Source organism: Camelus bactrianus, chromosome 2 (assembly GCF_048773025.1).
Source record: "Camelus bactrianus isolate YW-2024 breed Bactrian camel chromosome 2, ASM4877302v1, whole genome shotgun sequence".
In the NCBI taxonomy this organism is placed as follows: domain Eukaryota; kingdom Metazoa; phylum Chordata; class Mammalia; order Artiodactyla; family Camelidae; genus Camelus; species Camelus bactrianus.
The window spans coordinates 94,797,121-94,816,867 of record NC_133540.1 but is presented as its reverse complement, the minus strand read 5'-3'; the positions used below and the strand labels follow the sequence as shown (position 1 = coordinate 94,816,867).

The 19,747-nt window shown below is 33.6% G+C and overlaps 1 protein-coding gene across 28 annotated transcripts in view; it reads left to right on the top strand.

Moving 5' to 3' along the window:
• Window positions 1–19,747, top strand: part of MAPK10 (mitogen-activated protein kinase 10) — a 441,650-nt gene that overhangs the window by 288,974 nt on the left and 132,929 nt on the right. For 16 of the 28 annotated variants that reach the window (XM_074346851.1, XM_074346774.1, XM_074346819.1 and 13 more), the window contains one exon: window positions 19,580–19,651. The exons of 4 other annotated variants lie outside the window; for them this stretch is intronic. In XM_074346851.1, the coding sequence (XP_074202952.1) occupies window positions 19,586–19,651 (66 nt within the window). In that variant the 5' untranslated portion in view covers window positions 19,580–19,585. Of the gene's footprint in view, window positions 1–16,565; window positions 16,645–19,579; window positions 19,679–19,747 lie in introns of all 28 variants that reach the window. 8 more of the 28 variants (XM_045525000.2, XM_045524995.2, XM_074346840.1 and 5 more) reach the window with 3 other exon arrangements.

Here is a 19,747-nt window from a genome sequence, read left to right as displayed (position 1 = left end):
TTTGACAAGACGTACTTTTTACTCTTTGATAATTAAAAATAATTCATTGTAATTTCAATAATAATAAGCCTAATTTCAATTTCAGAATCATGATATCCCTCAAACAAAGAGTACCACGGTGATTTTTTAAAAAATAATTCGTGGAAGGCATGTTTTTTGGGTGATTGTTTAAATATATTGAGCCAGGTTAGAAGGAATCATAAGTAAAGCAATTTGTTAAGCTTATATAATCACATATATAAATTATGTTTATTTGGCATATTTGATTTTAAGGATATAGAAATCTTATATGAGCCAAAAGGACAGGCTGTATATTATAGTCAGTCTTTAAGGGAACTAGATTTGTAAAGATTTACGTTAGATTCTCTTTCTTTTTCAGGGAATGACATGATCTTCTTGTCTTACGGTTTCTTAGTTTCCATTTTCTCATATCACTGGAAGTATTGTGCAGTGGATAAGAAAAAGGAATCAGATTGTTAGGGATTGAATTTTGGTTTTACACAAATATGTGATTTGGGGCAAGTTAGTTACCCTCCATGTGACTCAGTTTCCTAATTTGTAAAATGTGGCTAAAAGGAGTCTCTACCTCATAGGGTTATTGTTGAAACCCTATGAGATAGATAATATTTCAGTAACATTGTTATTGAAAATTAAATGAAATAATGCATGTAAAGTATTTAGTGTAGTTTTGGGTACATAGGGTAAGTGCTTAATAAAATGTAGCAAATACGAAATTTTAGTGATAACTAAACTGTATTGTTATCGTAGTATGTGCTTTCTTCTTACACTTCCATAGCCTCATTTTAAAACACAACTTATTCCTTCATTTAACTTAAACAGTCTCTTAATTTTCCAATTCCAAATTTTCAAGACAAAAAATATGGTTGACGCAGATGACAATTTTGAGCCAGAACACAAGAGACTTCATGTAGCTGTCTGTCCTGGGTCAGCCCAGTCCAGTCAGCTGTGATGGTGGAGGTGGCTCAAAAGGTACAAAGTATGGCTGCTTGGACAGCTGGGGCTATGGGCCTAAGGACCAAAATCTCTACATATGCAGTTATATATATCTACAAATATTCATGTGTATGCACTGCTTGTTTTTAAATAATTGCCTAGATCTACAATGAAACAAGATTGTAGCTTAAGATAAAGAGGCTATAAATATATTAGATTTGCTTTGCCAAGTCAGGGTAATGTTGTTGTCTTTAACTGTTGGGATCCTTGGAATGCACATAAAAATCACGGAAATTGACTTTAAACTGAGTAACAATAACCTCAAGTGCTTATATATTATATGTCTTTACATTTCTTGGTGTAAGGAATCAGTGGCAAATTGAATCTTACTGCAGAAGAGCTACTCTCCAACTTAGAGAATTCAGCAACTGAAAACTGATAAGAAATTGAATAAAGTATGTTTTAGAGGATATTGCAACCATAAAAACATTATACTTTTATTTTTCCTTAAAAGTAGTTTTATTAATCAGGTAGATTCCTAAAGATTGGCTTGCCATTAGGCCTAGAACTCTACGAAGTACACAAACATGTTAGGCTTAACTGCTTATCCTCAGTGCTCAGCACAAGGATTGGCACATAGATAGTACCCAGTACATGTTTGTTGATTGAGTAATGAATGAAAATTTTCAATACACAAATTACCATATGGCTATTTAACTGATGTATTGAAATATGCTTCCTAGAACAAACAATACTAGCATTCATATGGAACAACAACCCCCTGGATAGTCAAAGCAATCTTGAGAAAGAACAAAGCTTGAGCCATCACACTTACAGATTTCAAAGTATATTATAAAATTATAGTAATAAAAAAGTATGATGTTGGCATAAAAGTAGACATGTAAATCAATGGAACAGAATCGAGAGCCCAGAAACAAACCTGTACATATACGGTCAACTAATATTTGCCATGCATATCAGGTTTTCACTTGTAATAACACAGTTTTCCTGAGTGGGCATGGTTAAGGCTAGTCTTGAAGTATCACCCCTTGAATTACTTCCAAGGACTGACTCATGTAGTTATCTGGAGTGATAGATTAAGCGGTAAGAAACTTGTCAAGTCACTTTGGCTAAATGCCTCTATTAGTCTTTTCTACCCTGTCGTTTAAACTTGGCTCCTGGGATAGTTGAGATAAAGGGACTGTCTACAAATTCTTTAAACTTATCTGAAGTAAATGCAAATCCTTTGTGAGAAATAACAGTGTCTCATTATCCACATATAGTAATGGTCTGTCTTCAATATTCTATATCATCAATTGTCAGTAAATATGTAGGGCAGATTCTTTTACAGCTTTTGCTAAAATGTCAGTCTGCATTTTTAGCAATATATTTTTTATTACTATATCTATTTTCTTAGCAAAAATACCCTCTCTTCTCTAAAGCGACTGTATATCTCAAAAAGAAGCATAAGAATTGAGCATAACAGTTATTGAGCACTTACTCTGTTCCAGGCGCTGGATTGCTCTTCTGATTAGATCCTGAGTCTGATCTTTAGCTTTTTTTCCCCTCCAGCTGCAAGAAATGAGAATCCCTTCATATGCTGTGAGGGAGATCCTCTGATTTGCATACTTGGTCACTACCCGATGATTAATCACCTTCCACCTTCCATTGCTTTTCTCAAATACACTGACATTTCCTAGCAGTAGCCTTTTGATCCCATGGTTCTTAAAAAAAATTACATTAACATTTTATTTTAGAATAGTTTTGGATATACAGAAAATTTGCAGACAGCTCAGCGAATTTCTGTATATTGTTGACTCAGTTCCCTCTAGTTGTTAGCATCCTACGTCACCATGATATATTTGTCATGTTTGGTCATCATGTTTTCCTAGACTTCTCTGGTATGTGAATAGTTTCTTAGACTTTCCTTGTCCTCAATGCTTAATATTTTTGAGGCAAACTGGTCAAGTTTTTTTTTTTTTTTCAGAATGTCTTTTGATTTGGGTTTGTCTGATGCTTCTCTTGTGGTTAGACTGGGGTCAGAAGTTTTTGGGAGAAGCCCGCAAAGTTGAAGTGCCATTCTCATCACATCATATAGAAGGTGCATGCAATCAATATGACTTATCACTGATGATTTAACCTTGAACACCTCTTTGCGGTAGTGTTGGCCAGTTCTCTCCACTGTAAAGTTACTTTTTCCCTCCCTTTTCTTGTATACTCTTTGGATAAGTCACTAAGGGAGTTCATTCTGAGGGGTAGGGGGTGAGAAGGTGGAGTGGAAGTTAAGTTTCACCTCCTAGTTGGGGGGATATCAACAAATTATTTTGCACCCTTCTGAAGAGAGATTCTTCTCCCCTGTTTATTTGTTTAATAATTTATTTATACCAATATGGACTCATAGATATTTATTTTATGTTTTGGGTTACAATCCAATAGTGGATTATTTATTTTGTTACTTAACTTGTTTCCCATTTGGCCATTGGGAACTTTTTCAGGTTGGCTCTTGTATCCCTTTGGCATTCCCTTATTCATAGCACGTTTAATTATGATGGCCCTTCAACCTCTCAGGTGTCTGAGATATTGCACCTGCTGGTGCTTTCATCCCAGGTCATCACCTGTGAAAGTTGTAACACATATTCCGCTACTGCATGCTACCTTATTACTAGTGTTGGGATGGTCCTTTCCGGACAGATTATGCACATCTAAATTCCCACCTTAAAGTTGGCTTCCCAGAACTATTCCTGGTATCAACTTTTCTAGGTTGGATTCCTGGGAAACATATTCTGATCCAGAGGGCAATTCGTTGCGGGAGGCTTTTAGGAAGACACCTGGAAGGAGGTGGGGAAAGCATCATGGACAGAGCTCAGCAACAGCAGTGAAATTGCAGCAGAGGCTTCAGCTGATTCCACGGGTAACTGTGAAGTTGAGATGACCCTACAGAGAGGTCTTAAGTTAGGACAAAGGGTGGATGTGTTGGCAGGGGCTGGGATCATACCCTGATTCGTTGAGAAAGGGGTGTAATCTTTGGCAGAAAGCTTCCTTTAGCAGTGGACCAGTCCTGAGAAAAGGCTTAGCTGTGTGAGATGAGTGGCTCAGTCATGAAGAGGGAAGCTGGGCATTGCAGTAGCGGCCACTGTAAATGAGAAATGTGCCCGCTGGTTTTATTATCTGTAGATATGCTTGGTTATTGCAGCCTCTATACTGCCTTATTTGCAGCATAAGATAAATGAGCAAGGTAGACATCCAATGTGGCTTTTTCCTCCACTCCCCCATTTTGAACTCTTCCCGTCAAGCCACTGACCTGTAAAATCCAGTGACATGCTGGATGGCATGTTCTTGAAGCAATTTCTCAGGATTTACATCTCCACACTCCTCTTTAGTTTGATCCCAATCTGTTACCATTTCTTGATTTTGCCTCTCTGGCTTCAAACTGGATTTTCTACGTTTCTAGGCTTTTCCTTGGAGTTGAACCCTGACTGTTGCAACCAGTTGGCATTTCCTAATCCCTTCCCACTCAGACTCTATCCCAGCTGGGTGAACTGAAGTCTATTTTCAGGTAGGGGAATGGGAGAACTTCCCCAAACATGTTCATTGGAGAGAAAAATGATACAAAAAATAAAAATGTTAATCCTAAGGTGTTCCTTCAAAAGTCCCTTATGTTGTGAGACAATTAAGACACAACTGAATCTATTGAACATATTTAAAAGTTACAGAGAGCCTAGAGATTGAGACAGAAATAAATTTAAAATAAACAAAAAGAGATGTTTGCCCAGATCCAAATATTAAAATGCTAGATAGAAATGCCATAACAAATACAGTATATTAGGCTGAAAATGTCACTTAGAAGGAAACTAAAATATTGTGTTTATTGTTAAGAAATAATTGTAACATTTTGAACTTGCTTTTCTAACTCTAAACACAAATAGAGTTCAATATGTGTACATACATTTCCTTCTAAATACCAGCCAGTTAATTATATGATCGATGTATGTAAAGGAAGAGAAAACATTCCTCTGTTGCTTTTCGTGTGTTAATACTAAGTAGAATTTAAGGAAGACTCATAACATCACTGCCCCTTCTTTCCTACCTCCACTGAGTCTACTTGTCAAAATGTAAAAGCTTTGTTATTGTTTTCAAAAAGAGATGGACATGGTTCATGACTTACAATTTTTTGAAATCATATTACTCCTATAATGGTCTAATATTTCTCCACGTAGCCCATTATTCAATTAAAAAACATAGAGTTTCAAAACTTTAGTATATTGTCAACTTTGACATTTGTTTTTTTGTTTGTTTTTACTATGGATGAAGCATTTAGCATGAGTAGCTCTTGTAAGTGATGGCTAAGTACAGGTCAGCTTTCTAATTGCTTTTTTGAACTTTACTTTTTGTTGTTGTGACATTTCAACTTATGAACTATCATAGATGAAATTGAACCAAACGAATTTAAATGGCATAACATTTGTTTTGTCAAGAGTCATATTAAAATGCCTTTTGATTTGTTTACACATTTTTAAACAAGCAGTTTTACTGACATTTATGTAGCACACATTTTAAAGTAGGCTTTTTAATGCAACTCAGTATATCATAATTTACTTAGATTGGATGTGGATAAAATTTCTAAATATAAGGTTTGGAGAAGTGTGTGCAGTTTTATGTTGTAAGATTAGATGGTACATTGTTATTTATATATATATTTCTGAAAAAAATATTAAAGCAATTAATTTGTTATAAAAAGCACTAAACCGGGAGCCTTGTCTGTAGATGATTTTCTATAGATGTTTGTTCTCTTCTCCTCACTTCATTTCATGATCTGTAATTTGCTTTGATTTACACTAGCAGGTAATTAAAACATTTTGAATGCAAGAATATTGATATTCTACTTGAAGAATATAAAAGATTTTTATGTAAATAATTACCTGAAGAAAAAAAAATCTTCAAACTGTCAATTTAGTTATTATTAAAGAAATGACCTTCCTCTAAAAGGTTAAGTGTTACTCGGTTAAAATTGCTAACCATCTTTTTGATAATCACAAAACACTAATATTATATATTTCTATATTTCCTGAAATAATGGATGTATTATTCTTATAAAAATATTCTTTTAAAGTATCCACTGCAACTAGGCTCAAAGAAAAAATTGAGGGAACATTTGACTTTATGTGAACTTATGGCTTATTCTGCTTGAAGCTTTGGGTTGTGATAGGAGTTTGTGTTGGCAATATCACAATTATCCTCCTTTTCTTTCTTCACTCTGAGGTGTTGACTAATGTGAAGAAACCATTATGTTGCTAAATGAAATGAGTACCTTTTTACATTTGTGATTCCTTAAATTTGTGCTTTACTTTAGCATTTTAAAAGATTTGTCTGGGCAAGATAGGATGTGTGTGCTAATTACCCCTGCAGTAAGGGGCTAGTCAGAGAAATCTGGCCTGCAAACCAGCAGGTGAAGGAGACATGTGCTTGTGAAGGACAGCAGTAGGAAGAGGAAGTGGAGGGGACAGAGAGGTTATGGATGAAAAGAAAGGATGCTAAACCTTGTGTCTGGGTGCTTTGTGTGGTGATAAATATGTTCCTGTAAGAAGAGTTGGCTTGGAGCCCTGGAAGAAGCTCCTTCCATTTCCATCCTCCTTCGTGCTTATCTCTACTTCAGAGTTTATGGTTAATTATTTTTACAAATCATTTCCCTTCTGCCCTCTTCACTCCAATTCAGTTGCTAAGTGACTGGAAGATAAAGTGACCTCTGAATTTATTCTTCTCATTATATTGTTAGATTTTTCCACATCACTTAAGGGATGGATTAGTTCATTGTAAGTTCAACACGTTTCAAGGATTCAAGTTGACATTTCACCTAATTAATAGCCCCTGTTGGCCTAGTTGTTCTGGGGATGCATAATTAGAGCAATAATGCTACTTGTTCAGTAGAATTAAGATTTCCTTTTGCCTTTTAAATTAATTACCCGAAAGTTTATTTGCTTTTTCTGGCTTAAGGCATATTATTATGCCCATCTGTGTTAAAATAAACATTTTTAAAATCCAGCCTTAGAAAAGTTAAAAAGTACTCTAAACATTTTGAACTCTGAGGATTTAAAAATAAACCTATATATAGATATGGAATTTTAACTTTAATGGGACTTCCTTAAAGGCAATAATTGTAACATTTTATCTTTGAATGCTCCACTTTTTTACAAGGAGTCCCCACTATAGCACCTGACATAAAGGAGATACTGAATATGTACATATATTTTTCATTGACTTCATGTGATAGGAATTTGAATTTTCTTTTTAAAATGAAGCTAATATTAAAAATGGTTATCCGTATTATAAATAATTCTGACTAAACATCAAAACAAAAATACAAACACTGTCTATTTTTGCTCTTTGGGATTTGTAGTCTGTGTGTATTTACCCTTTGTGATGTGAAATGTTATTCACTTATCAAATTGTGTATATAAAAACACATAGCACCTACTGTATCAAAGCACTCTACTCTATGCTTTATAAACATTACCTTATTAATGTGGAATCACTAAGGAAAAAAACACCATCTTTTCCCTCAGGTAACTATTTTAGAAAAAAGACCATGTGTAATTCACATGCACGCACGTACAAACCTAGAAATGAGAGTGGGTGTGTGGAGCCTGCAGACATTAGATGCTGAGGGTTCTGTGTGTAGACTGATGGCTCTGGTAGTACGTCTGGTTTCCTGAGTAACTGAGGAGCTGTGTTTCATACCTCTTGATATTTAGATGGAGAAATGTCTTGAGAAATGCTGAGGAAAAAGTTGATGAGGCAAAGAACGGTGGTTTAAAAACCTCACCTGAGCAAAATCCCTTTTGTGATAGATAATGAGATATGAACTGATGGTGCCTGCTACACCCATTAGAACTAACTTAAGAAAAATTTTATTAGTTTTACAAATTACAAGGATGATGAAAAAATCCTGTTTCTCTATGTTAATATAATTATATACAGGATATTTTGGTGCAGGTCCCATGTACATTAATTTTAGGAGCAATTAGAAGAGAAAAAAAAATCAATTCCTGAGAGGCCATTGCTAATATATTTTAAATGTTTGCTGGCCAACATTTTGAGAAATCTAATCTGTGTTTACTGCATAGCATTTGGGACATTTGGGTTAAAGTCCTTATTGCCTTGCTGATGTATGAATCTGGAGAATTTCCTAGCCATTTACCATTAGGCTTCAAGTTTCTCATCTGTGAAAAGAAGTTGCTTAGATGTTTGCTATGTTTCCTTTCAGTTCAAAAGCTTTGCATCTGTTATTTTACCATAGGCTGTGGTAACATTTTTCCTTATTAAAAAGATGTAGTCTTCATTGTAAAACTGGAAAATACATGAAACACAAAATGATAATATGTGCATATTTCTATCTCTGTAAAACTATATTCATATCTGTTTAGTTTTTAAAAGATTGGGGGCATATTGTCATATATTTTGTTATGTTTTTCTACTTTACAATATATTGTGAACATTTATCCATATTACTTAATAATGGTTAAATGGAATTATGTTATATGCTTTTACAATAATTATTAATCAATTTTTATTGAACATTTAGTTTTCCAATGATATTGCTATAAATAATGCTGTGGTGAACATTCTTATAGATTAATCTTTGTACAGATACTTGACTGTATCTATAGCATAAATTCTTAGATATGGAATTAATTAAATCTTAAATGCATTTTAAAGCAGTTGAATACCTTGCTGTCAAGCTATTCCCAAAACTGAACCAATATTTACTGGTAACATCTATTGATTCATTCACTAAATATTTGTTTAGTGTTATTTTATATTGGGTAACATGAATGAAGTACTGAGAGAAATGGATATCTGGGAAGAAGAGGGCAGGGTTGGTCTGTTTCTCTGCATTGAATATTTATCATAAAAAGACTTCCATAATTTGGTAAATAAAATACTGCCTTTAAAAATTTTTTTGCTATTAAGATCGAAATGCTTTTTTAAAAACTTAACTTTGATATCCATTTCGTATTAAGACTATTTTGTTGTACTGACTGCCTTGCTTGGTGTCTGTCTCTCTTTGGTGAAGGAAGGTAAACTCTAATATTTATTAGTTCTCTAACAACTGGTTACAAATCACAGTTTTTGTCATCAACAGTAGAATTTTTCTTATCAAAATTAGAGAACTTTACTTTCCATTATATGTTAGTGATAAACTGATCTTTTTTTTGTTTGTATGTTTTTTGTTCTTATGTTGGTTCTATATTGTTTTAAATCGACTTATTTCTAAAATACCATTTTCTTTTTCCTACTTTAATACTTTTTTTTATGCCCATCAGTCTTCCTTCAGTCCAGTTGTTCTTTAAAGGGGATTCTGATTCTTATCTCTAGTTGCTTTTAAGATTTTATCACTGTGTTGGCTGTTCTATAGTTACTCATAATTTTCCTGGGCATGGATTTATTTTTATCTATCCTGCTAAGGACTTAATTATGTTTTTCAGCTTTTTAGGAGAATTAACTGTCATTATTACTTCAAATATGCCCCTTGCCCTTTCTATTTATTTACTTTGTTCCTTCTGGAACTTCCATTATATTTGTTTTGCATCTTGTTACTGTATCGTCTGTGTCTCTCAATCTTTCATATTTTCCATCTCTGTGTTATTCTTGTGAGTTTCCTTTCAGTTTATTAGCGCAACTGTTTCTGTTTAACCTATTAGGCTTGTAATTCAAAAGCTACTTTTCCCACAATTTCTACTTAAATGAACTTCCACAAGTTTATTTTCAAATCTGTCCATCTTTCCTCTTACCATAGTGATATCTTATTTCTTAAGGCATTTATTCCTTATTCCCTCTCTTTAATTATCTTACTGACTCCCACATATGGTCTTTCCAATTGTTTTTCATCATGTCGAAAGTTCTTGTGGTGATATTACTTCTTTTTTAGTACCTGATGATTCTCACTTGTGGTGTTTGCTTCCTTTGTGATATTTCTGGAAATTTGTGATTCATCTTTTGGTTTCTTATTTCATTTCTGGTACCTGGTAACTTCCTGTTTGATCACCAGTACTCTGAGAAAAAGTGCTCTGGTTTGTATCATTTTCCCACTACAGCCAATTCTAAACTACTGAAGTGGTGTCCTCAAGGAGGGAGGTGGGAAGAGATGTGTACAATCGGGTTTTGTCAGCTGATTGTAGGAGCCTATTTTAGAACACCAACAATTTTCCTTTTTTAATGTAAATTCAGCTGTCCATCAATTTTTGTTATAGTTTGCTCAGTTCATATAGAGTTTTGTGAGTAAGAATTTTTGTTAGCTAACTGTACCAGGTTTCCAGGACCAGAAGCAATGCTACATGTTCAAAATTAAGAAAAAAGCATAAAAATGTCTGTGTTATAATTCTTGAATTAGTGACTTTCCCCATTTCTACTTCTCTTACATGTCCTCTCTCTCAATACTCCACCTTACTTCTTAGGCATGTGCCTTATCCCCATCTCTTACTTTCTGGTCTCTATTGATTGCTTTACTCCTGGCTAAATAAGTTTATTAAAGGATTTCTGTGGAAGTAATCATCATGGTACATAAGCAATATTTTAAGAGCTGCTTGACTTTTAGAGGTAGATAAGCACAGATTCCTTGGAAGGAGATAGCACATCTCCTGAAGCTAACGATGCACTTCTACATGTTCCTGGGTAGAGTGCTCTAAATCAGAGGTTGGCAACCATTTTTGTAAAATGGTCAGATAGTAAATATCTTGGGCTTTGAGGCCATATAGTCCCTTTCACAGTTACCCAACTCTGCCATTATAGCGTGAAAGCAGCCATAGATGATGTGTAAACTAATAGATGGCTGTGTTCCAATAAAACTGTATTTACAAAATAGGTAGTGCATTGAATTTGGTTCATGGGCTACAGCTTGCTGAATCCTGCTCTAAACAGTCCATAGACCTGAAGATTTAGTCATATTTTTAATTGAGCATATGCACAGTTGTTAATAGAAAATTTTAATTCCATTTTCTAAATCAGTACTTTTTAAGATAATTACTACTTTTAAGGTATATTTACTTTTTGTTTGTTTTTTTGCACATAGTTGGGAGAATCCTTTTGGGCATGGCAGAGACAGAGTGTTTTTGTAATTAACAATAACTTTGCATTCTAATGTTGTACATAAGCTTGCAGGCTATTAAAGAGTCATTTATAATAAATATGAAATGTAATAAATATAAAAATTATTTATAAATAATGAGTTTGTTGTATACCAATTCAACTTGGAAACTGCTGGACCTTAAACTATTTTTGGGATCAATAGTTCATTTGGTTTTCCCTTGAATATATTGCTTTTCAGCGACAAACCGTGGGAGTGTGGAGCTGCCCGGAGCAATTTGATTTTTTGCATCTGTGAAGTTTTTCAAACCTCCTGTGGTTTAGTTGGCACATCTCACATAAAAAGGAATTTAAGTATTGATCTAAGCTATTAAAACACATCATAGTTACATTCTTTTATAGCAACTGCTGTGCACCAATTCAACTAATAAGTTCTCAAGTGTCTCTCATTCATACCACTTGGCCTACTGCTCTGCTCAAAGTGACCATTAACTCCTGTAAGCATGTAATGAGGAGAAACTCAGAGAGTACATAGCAAGAAGTGAACATATGGGGGTTTTCCCAAAAGAGCAACCAGTAATTGAAAGCACTAAACTCTCCAAATTATCATCCCCTCCCTTTTCAAGGTACTCCTGGGTCTTATATTGTACCAGGATGTTATCACTAATTCCACTTTAGTCTAATATCAAGATAATGCCCTGGCCATTTATGTTTCTATGCAATGATGTCAGATACTCCCTGCCATGCTGTCTGGATATATAATTACCAAACTCGTTTTCTGTGATTCACTGGGATTATCATACTGAAAATTCTTTTTCTTTTAATGTCCCTTTGTGGAACAAGAAAGTTCTGTAGTGACTTAGTCATAGTGTTACATTTGAAATCTTTATAATGCAAACCAGGAAAGGTCAGGATGCTTGCTTTTCATAGCCAGATTATTCACTCATTAAAAATTAAAATATATTGTTCATTTCAGGTGGTGAGCTGGATGTTATTAGTTCCCACATGCCCAGTTCAGCAGTACAGAACTAAAATAGCTCTGCTGGGTAGCATTTCTGAGGTCATCTTTACTGGACTCTTATATTTTCACTACTGCAAACTCCTTATTCCTAATTTGGTAGCATCAAATCTATTGAAAATTCAAAGATCTCAATATGAGGAGATAATGAAAATACTTAGATTTGTGGGAGAGAAGGAAAGGAGCCTTTCCCCTTTGATTCTCTTTTTGTTCAATATACATTTACTCGACATTAGCTATACACTAATAATAGTGCTGGCCCCCGGGGTTGTGAACATGAATAAAACATAATCACTTTCCCCAAGAAGGTCATAATGTAGTATAGAAAAGACATATGAACAAATAGTTACAATATTGTAAGATACTCATAATAAAAGTATGAACAAAGTGCTATGAGGAGACTCAGTGCTGCGTGAAGGTGGCTGGGAGAACATTTTCCCATTTAATGCACGCTACAAGATAATGAAACAAGGAACAACATATTTTAAATGCTGGAAATGAGCATTTGGAAAATGAAAATAAAGTAAAAGTGCCACTTACAAACATCAAAACATTAGTGCTTAAGAATAACCTTAAAGGTATGAAAGGACTATACACATAAAATATGTGAGTAAACATAAAATAGTTTTCTTGGTAATTTCTTAATGCCTTTATAAAATAGAATGGCTTATTCAAAGCAAAAAATAGCAATTGTTATGAGATTTATAAAATGTGTATAATAAACAATAGCTCAAAGAACTAGAGGTAAAATTAAAATATACCATTATAAGTTTCTTAAATTATGTGTGTGAAGTGGAATAACACTAATTGAACCTAGATTACTAATAAAAATTCAGATTGCAAACTCCATAACAACCATTAAAAAAAGAAAAAGAGGTATAACAAATAACCTATTAGATAAAATGGAAAACAAAAAATATAGTTCTTCCCCAAAAGGCTGGGAAGGAAGAAAAATGGAATAAAGAATATGAAGGTAAAATACAAAACAAATTGTATGATGGTAGACTTAAACTCAATAACATCCATAATTACTTTAAATGTAAATGGTAAGGGCATCTGTTAAAAGGCAGAGATGATGAGCAACTCATCACTTCTATTCACAATTGTACTGGAAGCAGGACAATTAGTCAAGAAAACACAGATTGGAAAAGAAAAAGCAAAAACTGCCTTCACTTGCAGACATTTCAGTGTATAAAGAAAATCCTAAACCATCCACAAAATGTTTACTAGATACGATAAGTGAATTTAACAAGGTTGCAGGTATAAAGTCATTTCCAAAAATCAACTTTATTTTTAGGAACATTTGATAAATGGAATACTAGGAGCATTTGGGAAAAGGAAGTTAAAATATGCCATTTATAATAACATCAAAAATATAAATTTTAAAGAATAAACTTAAAAAATATTTAAGGTCTGTTTATATACTGTAAACTTCAAAATATTCCTGAGATAAATTAGAGAGAACCAAAATAAATGGACAAATATATTATGATTTTAGATAAAACACCCAATATTAAGATACTCATTCTTCCCAGTGTGACCTGTAGCTCTAATGCAACCTCAATCTAAATTCCAGAAGGTTTTTTTTTTTCTTTGTGAAACATTAGGCTGATTTTAAATTCATGTGGCAATGCAAAGACTAGAATAGTTACCCAAATAAAAAAGAAGAAAAATTTGGAGGACTTACCTAGTTTCTAGATGATTATCAAACTGCAGTAATCAGGACAGGATGGTATTGGGGTAAAGATAGATGGCAGATAATTGGAATAGAATAGAGTCCTGAAATAGACCCACACTTGTACAATTATAAAGTCAAATGATATTTTTTAACCAGGTCAGTAAGGCAACTCAATATGGAAAAGAAAGTCTTTTCACCAAGAATGCTTGAACAATTGACTATCATTAGGGCCCAAAAATGGACCTTAACGTATACATACACTATGGACTAAAATTAATTGGAGTGGTATCACAGACCTAAAAGTAAAATTAACAATGTAAAGCTCATGAAGAAAATGTGGAAGAAAGCCTCATGAACTTGAGGTGGGCAAAGATCCCTTGACAAAAACCAAGAAAGCACCAATAAAAGGAAAATCAATCATAAAATGAATTTCATAAAAATTAGGTATTACTCATTAAAAGCATTAATAAGCTGAATATGCAAGCACAGATTGAAAGAAAATATTCATAATATATGTATCTGACATAATATTATGAAAATATTTATCTCAAATAGAGAATTTCTACAATTTATATAAAAAGACAGACAACTCCCTTCCCCCATCCACCGTCCACCACCACATGGGCAAAATACTTGAAAAGGCACCTCCCCAAGGAAGATAAATGAATGGCCAATAAACACATGAAGAAAGTTCTCAACACTATTAGTCATCAAGGAAATAAAAAAAAAATGAAATATTACTAAACATTTATTAGAATGGTTAAAATTTAGAAAACTGGTAACATAAGGGATGTGAGGCAACTGAATTTTTTTTAACATTTTTTATTGATTTATAATCATTTTACAAGGTTGTGTCAAATTCCAGTGTAGAGCACAATTTTTCAATTATACATGTACATATATACATTGTCACATTTTTTTTCTGAACTGAATTTTTTTTAAACCCAGCAACATTTTTTTTTTAATGAAGCATAGTTGATTTACAATGTTGTGTTAGTTTCTGGTGTACAGCAAAGTGATACAATTGTACATATATATATTCTTTTTCATTTTTTTTCCATTATGGTTTATTATAGGATGTTGAATATGGTTCCCTGTGCTATACAGTTGGTCCTTTGTTTATCTATTTTATATATAGTAGTTTGTATCTGCTAATCCCAAACTCCTAATTCATCCCTCCCCCACTCCATTTCCTCTTTGGTAACCATAAGTTTGTTATCTATGTCTGTGAATCTGTTTCTGTTTCATAAATAAGTTCATTTGTGTCATATTTTATATTCCACATGTAAGTAATATATGGTGTTTGTCTTTCTCCTTCTGACTTACTTCACTTAATATGATCATCTCGAGGTCCATTCATGAACGACTAAATTTTTATGCATTGCTACAAGGGGGTAGACAATGTGTCTGACAGTTTTTTGTAAGTTAAAACATATACCTATCCCGCGATCCAACAATTCTTTCTCCAAAGAAATGAAAATATATTTGTTCAAAAATACATGTATATAAATGTTCATGCAGCATTACTGATATCCAAAAAATAGAAACACCTCAAATATCTGAAAACAGAATGGATAAACATACATTTTACTCAGCAACAGAAGAACTATTGATACTTAACACTAATGCATTCTGAAAGCATTTTGCTGAGCAAAAGCCCAGCGGAAGAGTACATACTGTATGATTTCATTTGTATGAGTTCTAGGACAAGAAAAACCAATCTATACAGAGAAAGAAGTTAGAACTTGTTTCATGGGGGATGGGGACTACTGTCGAGAAAACGGTATGGGGTGTGCTTTTCAGGCCGTTCTTTATCTTCACTGGAATGCGAATTACGTGGATAGATGCATTTGTCAAAATCCATCAACCTGTACACTTAAGAACTGTTCATTTTGCTGTGGGTAAATTCTACTTAATCAAACCTAGATTAAAAATATTAAAAATAAGAAGTAGAGGTAACTATCTTCAAAACTTGTATGTAAATCTCATGGAAATACAGTAAAATCCCTTACAGATTGAAATTTGAGAAGTAAATTGTTTCTTTTGTTGTTGTTTTGTTTTACTTTTTACCTATTTTATGACTGTATTTTAGTAATTTTTTTCCCATGGGGGACTTATTTTGTCATATAATAGGAAGTCTAGAAGTAGAAAAGATCCAGAATTTCTTAATTCAGTAGTTTAATGGTATCATCAAGCACATAGCTCAGCATTTCTTCTCAAAATCATTTCCTGTAGTGACTATTATGAGTGTATTGCTTCCAGGCATCCATGTGTCGACAATGACGCCCAGTGAAAGAATGACAGACCATAAGTTCCTTGTGTCACTTGAACATTTTCCTATTATAAACTATCACAGACATATCAAGTAGCATATATTTTATACATTTAGGGTTTAACGAATAATGAAACAATTTTGCATGACCTCACCACTCAGCTCAGAGTAGACATAGTGAATACCACTGAAAACCCCTGTATGCCTCTTCCCAGTGGTGGTCTTCCCTTCCCCAGGAGAGCTGGCCAGGCTCTTGAATTTTGCATTTTTTGTTCTTTTGCTTTTCTTTACAGTTTTATAATAGTCAAAAAGAATTCCTAAATAATATATTGTTTAGTTGTGCATATTTTGTACCTTTCTTAAATGAAGTTAACCATTACTTCATTTCATTTGTTTAACACGTTTATGATACTTCGTCATGTTAATGCTTGTTTCTTTATTCCACCACTTCATTGCTATATTCCACTAAATGAATGTACATTATTTATTTATTGGCCTCTCTATGAATATTTGTTTTTTCCAGTATTAATTTTTTATTATTTATTTCTTTTGCTATTACAAAGGTATTCAAGTGGATGCCTTTTCTGTGTATCCTGGTAGCAAAATTCAAGACTTTCTCTGGAGATACGTGTTAGTAGTGTGGTAGGTTATGCACAAATGTTCTATATAATGCTATTTTCTCCTAAATTTGGTTGTTCCAATTGCCAAAACTATCAGCAGTATATCAATATCCACATCTGATCAACCTGTTTTCAAAAACTGAATATTATCATACTTTTCAGTTTTTATCAATTTGATAGAAAATAGTATCTCAATGTGGTTTTAAATTATACATATATTTATGGGCGCCTTTATATATCTTTTTCCAAGAAACTTATCTCTCTCTCTCTTTTTTTTTTTTTTTTGCTAATTCTTCTATTGGGTTCTTTGTCTTTTTCTTCTTATATTTTAGAAGCTCTTTATAGATTCTGGGTAAATCTCTCTCTAGTTATTTCAAATATCTTTTCTCAGTCTGTGGCCCCTTTTTTAACTCTATCACATTTTTTTAAGAACAGAAATTATTCATTTTAAATAGTCTGTTTTGGGGGGAGGGTATAACTCAAGTGGTAGAGCACATACTTAACGTGCGTGAGGTTCTGGGTTCAATCCCCAGTACCTTCCCTAAGAATAACTAAGTAAATAAATAAACCTAATTACCTCCCCCAACCAAAAAAAAAAAAAAAAAAGCAAAAGAATAAAAATAGTCTATTTTATCAATAATTTCTTTTATAACAGCATGTTTACACATTACTTATGATGTATTTCTCAGACATTCAACTACCTTTCCTTTTATATTATTGAAAGTTTGGTCTTTCCTGAAAAGTTTAATCCTTCTGGAACTGTGTTTTGTATACCACATGAAGATGAGGTAGGGGTTGTCAAGTACCGTGAAGAGTCTGAGATGTTACCCTACTTGCAAGCTACCTTTTATAGATGCTTGCAGAAGACACACAATCCCTGGGTCAGATCAAAGTTCTTTATTACATTAATAGCAGTAGCTAGGGTGTCAGAATTCATGCCAGTTTCTCAGGCCCTGATTCCTGCAGGGTGACTCAAAGAAGGTCAGGTGACCCTGCAAATACTGTGAGTTGTGTTACATAGAAAAAGAACTCCAAGCTTGGAGAACCCAAATCTTTTATAGTGGGTGGCTAGCATTCCTGACCTTTTCTCCATAGTGACACCTCATCTATATTATACTGGGAGTAATCAAACCTGCTTTTTGCTCCAGAGGGAAATATATCTTTCTTTTCCAAGGCTGTTTGCTCTATAACCATCCTTGAGAAGACAGTCTAGAATAAAGGCGGCCAGTGCTTCTGCTTATGACACACAGAATTATGAGAGGCCCATAGAGAACTGTCTCTTAACAGGGATGTGCTTCCTCCCTCCCCTTGCCCCGATATTTATGACCAGTTATCTCAGATGGTTTAATGTATGGATTCTTCTTTCCCCAGGTGTCTTTAATATAGTCAGGTTTGAATATTAACATAACATAATCAGGTTTCCATGTATGTATGTGTCTGTTTCTGGGCTCTCTGTTCTATTAATCAGTAGTCTGTCTCTGCATTGATCCCATATACCTTTACTTACTATGGCTTTACAATAAATCTTGACCTCTGGTGGAGCAATTTTTCCCCCAACCCCCACAGATACCCATTTTATTCTTCTTCAGAAGTGTCTTATATACTCTTGTCTTTTCATTCTTCCTCATAGTTAAAAAATCTACACAAGTTTCAATGTAAAATATTTTTTCATGCAATGCAGACCTTCTTTCTGGGATTGTTTGGCTTGCTCCAGAATTTTGTTTAAAACGTCCTGAAGTAGACTTTATTCAGGTGTCTCCAGTGTGACTTTCCACCCTAGATAGCTTCCAAGCTTTGGTTCCTGTATTCTGCATGCTGCCCTTTTAAAGCCAAAGTTCTGGTGTTCAGACATCAGCAGATGGTCTGGGGACAAGTGACAGGTTCAGCTCATTTACTTCTCTGCATGGATCCTTTCACATTGTCTTCAGCTTCTCTGAATTTTTCTTGCCTCTTATTTTGGCAGCTCAGCTGTGCATGTCTATTTCACCTAAACATTGTAGGAGTTTTGCGCAGAGTGTTTTTCAGGTTAGGTGATCATTCCTACTGCCAAAAACAGAAGTCTCCTGTCAGTAGTGGTTTTAAAATTGTTTAATCCCACAAAATTATATCTTGCACACAATAAACATTCAACAAAGTGTGTTTAATTGAACTTAATAACATTTCAATTGGGTTTTTCTGATGCTGCCTCATCATTCCCAAATAACCCAGGACCTAACTTGGCATTTCCGCTGTTAGATGATTTTTATTCTGTCATTTAAACTTAAAAAATATTTCAAATACACAGAAAATAATATAATTGAATCTTTGTACTTACCATGAAGATTAAACACATGTTAATATAGTGTCCTGTTTTCTTTAGTCTGTAGTTATATGACTAGATAACAAGCAGTGTATATTATTTCAGGTACTTTAAAATTTTACATTAATAATATAGTGATCTTCATGAACCTTTTGAAACCTGCTTTTTTCCCCCTTTCAACATCATGTTTGAAAATTTTATCTATACTGATACCCTAAGCTTTAATTCAGTTATTCCAAGTCCTAGCCGTAATTTTATTGTAAATTAAATTTTATTTAATGGTATCTTTATTCTACAATGAACATTCTTTTATATATCCTCTTGAACTTATATTTGAGACTTTAAAAAAATTAGATGCCTAGAACTGAAAACGCTTTGTAATATAATGTACTTAACTTTAACATATTAGGTATATCCAGTTTCTTCTATCTAGTCTTTATGATCGTGATGACATTGATCATTATAGAAGATAAGACATTTTTACCTTATTTTGTTATTTAATCTTTACAATTTGTGAAAAGTACCTAATAACTGGTCTGGACAAGGATTGTGCTGAATATATGTTGTGCACGACACCTTGTGTATAATTCAAATTCATACTATTAGATGATGAATAGTTAGGTGATTTGGAACTTCATACCCCTCTTTTTTTCTATAGGTATTTATGAGCCTCCATTTATTGTACTACTGCAGTGAACCAACCTTGGATGTGAAAATTGCCTTTTGTCAGGTGTGTGTTCCTTACAGGTAAAACAAGGTACAGTATATTCCCTTGTATTTCCATTTTGCCATCCCATCTTGCACATTTCCACACCAGAGTTAGTAT